Source organism: Oryzias melastigma, linkage group LG4 (genome assembly GCF_002922805.2).
Source record: "Oryzias melastigma strain HK-1 linkage group LG4, ASM292280v2, whole genome shotgun sequence".
In the NCBI taxonomy this organism is placed as follows: Eukaryota; Metazoa; Chordata; class Actinopteri; order Beloniformes; family Adrianichthyidae; genus Oryzias; species Oryzias melastigma.
Genome location: NC_050515.1, coordinates 10410418 through 10420691, shown reverse-complemented (window position 1 = coordinate 10420691; position 10274 = coordinate 10410418). Strand labels below are relative to the sequence as shown.

General features: G+C 39.7%; 1 protein-coding gene across 8 annotated transcripts in view; it reads right to left on the bottom strand.

The window, feature by feature from the left end:
• ptprsa (protein tyrosine phosphatase receptor type Sa) overlaps positions 1 to 10274 on the bottom strand; it is a 292916-nt gene that overhangs the window by 53449 nt on the left and 229193 nt on the right. For 5 of the 8 annotated variants that reach the window (XM_036211506.1, XM_024278979.2, XM_024278984.2 and 2 more), the window contains 8 exons: positions 7910 to 8503; positions 6887 to 6978; positions 6566 to 6807; positions 5081 to 5168; positions 2828 to 3037; positions 2423 to 2583; positions 731 to 742; positions 322 to 437 (listed from right to left, as the gene is read on the bottom strand). In XM_036211506.1, the coding sequence (XP_036067399.1) occupies positions 322 to 437; positions 731 to 742; positions 2423 to 2583; positions 2828 to 3037; positions 5081 to 5168; positions 6566 to 6807; positions 6887 to 6978; positions 7910 to 8503 (1515 nt within the window). The remainder of the gene's footprint in view (positions 1 to 321; positions 438 to 730; positions 743 to 2422; positions 2584 to 2827; positions 3038 to 5080; positions 5169 to 6565; positions 6808 to 6886; positions 6979 to 7909; positions 8504 to 10274) is intronic. The other 3 variants (XM_024278987.2, XM_024278988.2, XM_024278989.2) reach the window with 2 other exon arrangements.

Below are 10274 nucleotides of genomic sequence, written 5' to 3'. Positions count from 1 at the left end.
TTTCATTTTAAATACTTTATTCAAATGACTTATTATATTTACTGGGAATGATTTAATTCTTTTGTGGGAACAAATTATTACTACATGGAAATAAATTATAATTTAGTGGGAATGAATTAATAATTCGTGGGAACTAAGTAATATTTTGAAGGAACAAATTAGTATTTTTTTTTTACCCATGTCAGTTCCTGGGCTCCGTAATTTTATGATATAAAAGTGTATTAAATACCACACGAGATATTTGCAAATTTCTGTCTCACTTACAATGAAACAGATTTTAAAAATATATATTTAGTTGAGTGTATTTTTTTTTTGTCTTACCTGGAGTTTGGAAGTTGATGCGCCTCACCTCCACAGGATCTGTAGGGTGATGCGGTGTAATGTCTGCGTTGTTGAGTAGGCATTTGGTGCGCGGCTCCGACTCTTTTCTTTTGTGGCTGGACGGTAACACAAACGAAAGAGGCGGAAAGTGGGGGAGACGCACAACAAAAACAACAGAATTTGCTTGGTGAGTGATGAATGTACAAAAAAACCCAAAAAACTCTTATCTGCGATGGGGGAAACTGGTAATTCTGCATGTCAAAAAAGATGCTACATATTATTTCGTGCAAAGAAAGAAAAAAAAAACCTTTTTACTGAATCATCCTTTAAATAACCTCATTTCTTTTGAGTCAAGCTAATTTGCCCTCTCGTGTAAATGACACTGAGTCTAAGTAACACTGTGCCTTACCTGTCTGGTTTGCTGTTTCCAGAGAAAGCAACAGGAGTCAAATAAATATATAAAGATGGTAAAAACACAACACACAAGGAGAAAGGGAGAAGGGGAGGCAAGAAGAAGTACAAATCAATAGAGAGCAGTTTCAAATTTACAGGGGTCACTGCTGGGCTTGCAAAAAAGCCAGAGAAGGCTCATCAGTATGTACAACACTGGGTCAAGAATGAGTAAGTTCTCAATGAAATGCGCAGTTAAGGGCATCGATACATGAGCGTGTGTATGTACACCTAGGTGTGGACGCACAAGATTGCAAACACGGGCGGGACAGGGAACGTCGGGGCGCCACGGACAGACCCGGAACATGATATTCACCGGGGTGGGGAGAAGTGGGAGTGTGAGATGGACAGAAAAAGAAGAGAGAAAAAAAAAGAGACAGATCCAAGGAGAGACGTTACACTCCCCAACCGCTAAGACGACAGTCAGGTAAGGTCACAGAACAAGGGATCATCTGACAACAGGACACTGAACTTGAGTTGTTTAAGTTGTTTCAGGGAATTCCCTTTCTTGAGAACTGAGATAATAAGAAAACATATCCCTTTTTTGGACTAATCTAATATGTTCATGCAAAAAATAAACAGTTCTCTTTAAAGACAGATTGAAACTCATCTGGTCCTTATCAGGTATTCAGTCAGGCTAATACAAACTCACAGGACAGACTTCTCTGAGTCTCCTCTGAAAAAATAATAGTCAGTTGGTCAATATTTCTAAAGTGTCATGTTAAAAACAAATCTCTAAATTAAATTAATTTTCAATCAAATTAAAGCCGGGTTTTCATCCACATTCATCTCTTATGAGGTGGATTATAAAAATTGCTCCACACATCTACTTCTGGTCGCACCCTTCTGTCAAATTTTAGAGCCCTTTGTGGCCCACATGTCTTTAAGTTTTCCTGCCCTTGCTTTAGACTGTAAATGTATTTCATTCAAGGACCTAGTAAGGACCAGATTATTACTTTTTTGTGAATAAAAACCTTAAAATATTCTTTCTTTTTTAGAAAACCCAACAAGATGCAACTCTTTGACCGTTTATGCAATTACTGTCAAATCAATGCGCCATCAGAATCGATTGAAATTACATTAATTGTGTAAATGGCCAAAGTTACCAGTGACATCTCTAGTGTTAGAACAAATTCACTAATAAATATAGGTAAATGTCCAATTCCATCGATGTAATCTGAAATACACTATGCTTCAGTAAGCTCTTATTAAAAATGATCCCAAAGAATCGCATCTCTTCTTTTTCTAACCAACTCACTACTATGATGATCTCTCCTCAACATTCCCATTTTTAATATCCTCATGCAAAAATGGATTTGGATCGTTAAAAATCATGCTGGCGTTAGTAAAAATGTTTGCCCCTGTTCTGACATGCATCCTCACATGCAAAGATGTCCCAGTTTATGACTGTTCATCATCAAATAAGATGGGGAAAATTTCCCACTGAATGAGGGGAAACATATTTTATAAAACAGGAGTTTTCTTTTTTTTTTTTCAAATGCACAAAAGACTGATACAAATTCCAGTTTGTCTGAGTTTTAGTGAAGCCTGACAGCTGCCTTCTATCATTTGAGGCTGAACAGTCTCACATTTACATTATGGAGCCTGAATGTTGCCTAAAAACATTGCACACAGCAAAAAAAAAACTCACTTCTTATAAAGGAGGATGGCACTGACAATGCAGATAATAAAGACCACAGCCAGAACGGGGCCCACCACCCATAACTGGGTTTCATCATGCTCTGCTGGCAGATCCACCACCAGCTCGGGGCTCATCACCGTGTCAGTGTAGGGGCTGGTTGCAAACATTTTCTGGGAAAAAATAAATACACAAGTTTACACTCATTGCACATTTGGTTGCATTTACATGTTCTGCTTGGAAAACCAGCACACTGGCAGTCCTATGAAAGTCACTTTGACATTTCTAAAGAATATTACTGACGAGTAGTTATTCAACTCTAAGTAAGTTGTTAAAAAATGATTCACATGACTGAAATTGAAGCAGATTACAGCAAAACTGATATGCAAGTCTAAACTGATTGGATCCAAAACTCACCCCCGCTGTGGCATTGAGTTCAGCCAGCAGGAAGAAGACGTGCTGCTGACCAGGTTCGAGGGGCTTGTTCTCACAGCTGTTGTGGCGATTGTCAGCTCCCACTACGAAGCTGAGGGGCAGCTGCTTGAAGCACGCTGTGATGTAGGCATCCCTCTGGTCTAGCTGAGCCAGCTGCCGGCGTGAGCGGTGCTTTGAGGCCACCCGCAAAAGCTGCTCAACATGCAGAGGTTTAATTGGTTTCCCCACGTGTCACCAACATGTTTTCAATTTAATATAACAACAGATCCTGAACATCAATATTTCCTTTAAGGAAACATGTATAGCATTTGTACATAAATAAAATGGCTAACATAAAACCCTTTAAAAGTGGAGCTTTAGCTGCAGTGTTGACATTTTTTTCTGCTAACATAATTTTTCAACAGTTTTCGCAATTAGCATAATTCCAGTGGATTTTGAAGGAGAAAAAAGAAGCCAACACTTTACAGTAGTAGAGCGCTTACATAATCAATGTAAATCAGTTGATTCTGTTGCGGAAAAACAGCTTTGTTTTTTCGTGACAACCAGGGGTGCTCATTAAGTCAAAGTGTGTGACAACAGATTGCAGGCCATTAAAAAAACAAAACAAGAAAACAAATATACATATATCTATTTTAAGATTTAAAAAAAAAGCCTTCAACAAATAGATCACCGGGTAGAATACTAATCCAAATTCTAATTTTATTTTTCACCCTCGAGTTAATACAAGAAAGAGAGCCTTCAAGCTCAGCCACAGAGACACAGAAACACAGTGGAAGCGGCTGTCATGCAGACACAGCCCCATGTACCGGGAAAAACTTGTAATAGTAATCATATGACTCCAAGCATGAAGACATAATTTGTGTAGAACTCTTTACAATAAATAAATATTATTTCTTAACATCATCTGTGTCTTCTAAGTGAGATATCATCGGACCCCATTCCTTATAGCGATCATCATAAATGCATTAGCTGTTAGCTCCTCCCACATGCAGCCGCGGCGTCAAGCCCAGGAACACATTTTCTGACAGGCGACGAGCAGCGAATGTTTCGCGTGAATCACGTTGGGTGTGATTGCACATAAAGCCTGTTGGCTGTTTTGATATTTCTAATAGCTTAGAATCCATTTAATTTAAAATAATTGTCTGATCCACTTTAAAATCTGCTTTTCATGATAAATCTGTTTATTTAAGCACTTAAAAATAAAAGCTTCACATTATTTTGTGTTTTATATACAGTATATATATATATATATGTACATAGATACAGTGGTTCCTCCACATATTTGCGTTTCTTTATTCTCCAATGTTCTTTAGTAAAAGTATACAAAGCATGATCAGAAGTGTTTTTGATGAGTATGGCTCGGTAATAGATATTCTTTGTTCGCGGGGGGTGAGAAGGAGACTGGGGGTTCTCCATATTCGTGGATTTGGCGTATTCGCAGAGATCTCTGGTCCCTATACTCCGCAAAAAAAGGTGCACATAATGTATGCCAAAATAGCATGAGCACCCCTGGCGAAAACAGTCAAAAGAGTTACGATATGTCAAAGTACGTGGGTCATTAAGGTGGCGCAGGTGACTTCTCCGGTGTTAAAGGGCTACCTGGGTTAACCCCCCCCCTTTTTTTTCACATCGATAAAGGAAGTTTTTTGCTTTCATGTAAAAATGCGCTTGTAGTACTGTCACAGTCAGAAGCCCCTTTTTCCAAAGTGCTATGTGGTAGGATTAAGTGTTATAAGTTATTGTTGAACATGTTTACTTGAGGGTCTAAGGGAGGTGAAAAGAGCTTGAAGCCTTTCGGTGCACTGTTTGAGATCAAAGGAAAAAAAATCACTTTAAAAAGCTGCCTAATATGGGAAAAAAGAACACAAGACACACACACACATCCAAGCCCGCACACTTAGTTCCAACTACAGACAGAGGCAACCGCTAAGTAGAGAGGATGTGTGTAATCCCAAATTTAACAGGGGGGGTTGCTGTGCTGATCTGCAGCTCAAGGTGACCTCAAGCTATGGGAAAGAGTGGATATGGACTGTAATACTCTCCTCTGCATGCTTTTGGGGATACATTAGCATTAGCTGTGATGTCTGAGCTGCATGTGCCCATTCTAGTACAGGCTGTTCACAATGCAGCCGGGAAACACAAACACAATCCCTCCCTGAAAATTCCTGTCACGACTCTGTCGGCGTGTTTTATTCATTTTGATCTCCTTAAAGTATACCAAGCTGCTGATCTCACCTCCTCCATGTCCATCTCATCAGGGTTGATCAGGTTTTTAACAGTTCCAGAATTAGTCCTGAGTGGTACCACTACCACATAGAAGTTCCTGGAAATGAAGGAGCAAAGGAATTACAAAAATTTACAACAAACAAACTAAAGTTTCATTTGAAGTACAGCAACACAAAATAAAACCAAAACAACTTCTGTATTTTTAAAGTATAACGTTTTATTTATAAATTGGTAAAGGGTATACTTGAGTGCAATTTATATGTGATTTATTTGTTAACCATAAAGCGAGGCTCATATATTATTTTTTTTCCCACTAATGGCTAGCGGTTGTTTCCCACTAACAACCACTAGAGGGCATTGTAGGTGTGTGTATTAATATTTGCTACTTACAGCAACGCAGAAGAAAAAACATTGTTTAAAAAAAAAAACATGTAGGAAAATCAGATCAATATCTTCCTGAAATGTATATTTTAAAACTCACATAAAAAGATTGTTATTCTTGTTTTTATTTTTTTCCTTCCTCTAACTATTGAGACAGTAAGTTATTAAACAAGGTTACAGAGACGGATTTATTGTTGTGTTCTCTGTGCATTGTAAATAAGATATATAGTCCATGTAGGCAAAAAAATAAACTTGACCGTAGCTCTAGTTTTCGGAAAACATTGAGCATCGAATTTGATGCGCATCAAAAAAGTAATTGACTTGTGAATAAGGTATGGTGTAAACTCAGGGCTTGGCGGATTTGTTTACTTTTCTCCCAAAAGTGTGACTTGTACTCCAGAGCGACTAATATATGTTTTTTTTCTTCTTTATCGTGTATTTTTTGGCTCCTGTGTGTAACTTGTGACAACACCAATCAGTGAAATATTCACCACCTGGCCGGGCCTTTATTGTGACAGGGCTAAATCCACATTAAAAACAACTTCCTGCTCCACTTCCTACAACTGCTGCTGCTCTGGCTGGCATTCGTCAGAAACTACACAACTTTACCGTGACAAAAAACACAACAACCACACCAGGAAACACTTTTGGTGAAGCTAGTAATCTGGAAAATACAGTACGTCTTTAATATACTTATAAAATATACTTATAAAAAACTGGCAGAGGCCAAATGCAGTGTTCCCCAGCTATATTGCAGTTCACCTTTAGCAGTTTTGCTTTTTCGCTGACTCTTTGAAGCCCTTCCCATGCTTTTTTTTTTTTGATTGGCTGTTGATCTTGTCAGTCAATCTCGTTGCTGCAGTGCCAGCACATGTAGTTTGCCAGAGTTGCATACATTTTAATTGCGAACAGTTTTTTTCTTTTTCATTCTATAATACATGATTTGTTTTTCTATGAAGGTTTGGACTTAAATAGGAGAGAAATGAGTGAAAATGTTTATACCTGTCTGAGAGAAGTATATGAAGTGTGTAGTGAGGGGACTTACTGCCTCATCTGTAATTCTGCTTCACGAATTTCACCTATCTTGGGTTATTTATTGAATATAATACTCACTTAACATCCTTTGTGTTGACTGGAGAGAAGGACATCATGAGCACGTTCTCTCGCTCAGAAACTGTGGGTTTCTTGATTTGGAGGAGCGGAGCGGTTCTGGCTACCACGCGATGCTGCGGCCCACCACTGGTGCTCTCTTGGCAAGTCACTTTAAACTCATAAGTGGTGTTATGCCTTAGGCCTTTAATGAAGGCCTTCAACTCCCGGGCATCCACATCTTTCTTCTGGTGGACATACTCGATCTGGAATTTAGAAGTTTATCGGTGTTAAAATTCAAAGCTCAACTTCCGAAAGGATTTTTTTTTTTTTTTTGAAACTCACCACGCATTTATACGGCGACCTTTCAGAAAACTTCCACCCGAGCACTACTGTGGTCTTGGTGGCCCACTTCACAGTAAAGTTTTTAGGAACATCTGTTAAAAAGATTTAAAAAAGAGAGCATCTTATCAGCAAAAGATGAAAAAAAAATGGAAAGTTAGAGCCTTAATTCCTCTCGTCTTGCAACGTTCCCCCTAGTTTGAAAAGTGAACACATTGATGAATTGTGATTATCTGTGAGACAGGCAATGCCATTGGTTAAAACACACAGCACGCAAGACTCATGGACGACAAACCCGTTGAGCACAAGGGTGTGCCCTTTGGCTAGCCATTGTGGACAGTGCCAAACCATTTCGCCACTCACTTAGACCACTCGGTGATTAGCAACTGACCCACGTACTTCCAACTGTTTTTACACTGGTGCAAAGTTTGACTTGGCACTGCCGACGAGCAGCCACACAGGCAACGAGACAGACCCAAAACAAAGCATGCCAAATGTTCTCTGCAGTGCATCTGTGGGATACCATGCCACAAGCTGTCCTGTAGCAGGACGAGGGGGAAAGGGAAGGAAGCCTCTGGAGGGAATAATTGTCTCAAAATAAACATAAAAATAACCCAAAAATAAAAAATAAAATCAAAAAACAGACTTCTGCTTTATCAGAATGGCTATACTCTTGGAGTGACTGAGCTCCTACCTTGTTTGAAAACTGTGGGGTTGCATTAGCTGCATGACTGTGCTTCGAAAAGTGCTGCAAGGACTGACAGGAGTGACTTAACAGCACTTACCTTCACATTCTAGGCTGATCTCCACTTTCTCAAAATGACTGACTATAACTTACTGACTTGCATTTTTACCTGGTTTAGGTTAGTGAAGTGAGTGTCCAACAGCAAACAACTTAAACATCAATCTTCATTCTTTTAAAAGGAGGTGTTTGGAAGAGTGGAAGGGGCGCTTTTCATTTTTTGTGTAGTTGTTCTATTTCCAACCCCCTGCCACCGGGTTCGGGAAGAAACAGGCAAGCCCTACCTGCTGGGTCAATGGCCACCGTCCGATACTGGATAGGTGGGCTGTAGGGCCCTGGACCTACACTGGTGTGCGCTCGCATTTTCACCTCATACGCAGAGTTTGGTTTGAGGCTGTTGAGCACATAGCTGGAAAGGCTGGGAGGCAAGCGCAGTTCTCGTGGCATCGCTCCAGTGCCGGCTTCCTTATAGACCAAAGTGTATTCCGTAATGACTCCGTTCCTCTCCGCCAACACGGGTGGAGACCAGGACAGCTGCACAGAGCAGCACGTTACATTAGAGCCTTCATTGATCTGAGGGTATCCACCCGGTGTATTCTCCGGTACGCTAAGTTCTGCCACGGCTTCCTCCCCGAAGCCTCCTCTGCTCTTGGCTGCCATCTTGAAGAGGTAAGTGGCTCCCCGGTGAATGTTGTCCACAGAGTACCGCCGTTCTTGGGGAGCAAATTCCAGAGTGGCCAAAGGGGTGATGTCCTTTCGGCCAAATTGGAGCCTGTAACCTTGCAGGTCCATCCCATTCGTCAGGTCTGGGGGGTCCCAGTGAACAACAGCGGACGTCTTTGAGTTTTGAGCCACCGAGAGATAAGGAGGACCAGGCACTGCACAGAAAAAAGCAAAAAAACATTTTTATTTGTATTTATTTACATGTATAAGGATGCAATTAAATCAATTTTATAATTATTAAAATAATTTTATGAATTCAGCTTTTCTAACCTATCATTCTTTATCCAACATGAAGGTATGACAGCTACCTCTAAAAAAAAAAAAGGCACTTTGGCTCAAAATGAGTCAAGTTACAAACCTGCAGGATCCATCACAGCTTACATTATGGGATCATGTATCATAGCCATCATTGGCATTAATAAAATTGTAGCAGAGGTGTAACTATATAAGTTGCGTAAAGAGTCATTCTAATGAAAATGGTGTTTTTAACATTTTCTTGTAGCATTTTTTGAATGATGGAGGACATATATAAAGAAAATTATGATTAAACGTGCATTTCTGAGTATTTCTTTATTTAAATTGTTGTAAATCAGCAACGCTGCAATCTGCTCAATTCTGATTCATTATTTTGTAGAAGATTCATGTCCATATATGTTTTTTTAATTTCCTTGTCTGAGTAAGAATCTTGTTAAAAACTGTATAGCTGGATAGCTTTGATATTAATCGCCATTTTTGTTGGGGAATGGATAATGGGGAATGGGTGCAAGCTTTGGCTGAATCCAAATTCTTCCCATACCCCTCTAATTGTGAGGGGATTTGAAATGGTAGGTGTGTCCAAAATACGTTTTTTTTTAAGGGCTAATCCTCGTTGTGGAGAGATACAGAGCCCTGCGCCGTGAGGATCACGTTATGTGCTCTGAAGCACAGAAGTTAATATTTAAATGTAAGTAGTTACTTTTTGTAATAGCATGACTTTTTTAAAGTCATAAAACCAATGTTGCTATGTATTTCCTGGCACTAGCAGCTCTGTGCTAACGTAGCTGACTGGCGACTATTGATGACATCATTGAGTGGGAGTGTCTTCTGAATTTGAAGACATTAGCTATGTCCGAATTCCAACTCTAATTCCTAACACGGGACCATCTTTTAAAAGCAATTCGGACACCATGCTCACTATACGTTTCTTTATTTTTTTTTTTAAACGGCAGAAATGACGTCACCAATTTTACAAAGTGAAAATCTAATCAATACAAACATTTCACGACATCTATTTATCACTCCACTGTGTTCTGATGATAAAAATGTGGATAGTTTGTTAAAAAAAATTACATTTAAACATCTTTTTTTTTCGCAAAAACTGTTCAACCGCAATGCATTATTAGCTAATGAGCATTGATGCATGCTAGTTTTTTGCAAAGACTTCTGGGAAATGTTTTAGGGCACTTGATTTTGGAATTGTAGATTCGATCAGCACTACAAAATAGCGAACACACTATATAGTGAGTGGTGAAGGAATCCCGACATATCCACTATTTTTCCATAAATCTCCATTTTAATCTAGGGGTAGGGAAAAGTCGTAGGGATAGGGCGGGGGTCGGCAACCTGCGGCTCCGGAGCCGCATGCGGCTCTTCAAGCACCCCCTTACGGCTCAGTGGAGCTTTTTCAAAAATGTTTGAAAATAATAAAAAAATGTTGGAAGGAAATATATTGTAGCGAATTGAGTGGGAGCAGAGCCAAGCAGCTGGCTGGCAGGTTTGATTCCAGAGATCTTTTGTGTCCCATACGTTGTACGGCCCTCAGAGATTGGAGGAAGAACCGTACACGCAGGGCATGTAAATCAATTGGAGTCAACATTTTGACTGCCATTTCTTTAACAGTGCGGAGCAATTGAACAGCCGACACTGTGAGGAGCCTGACTCATACAC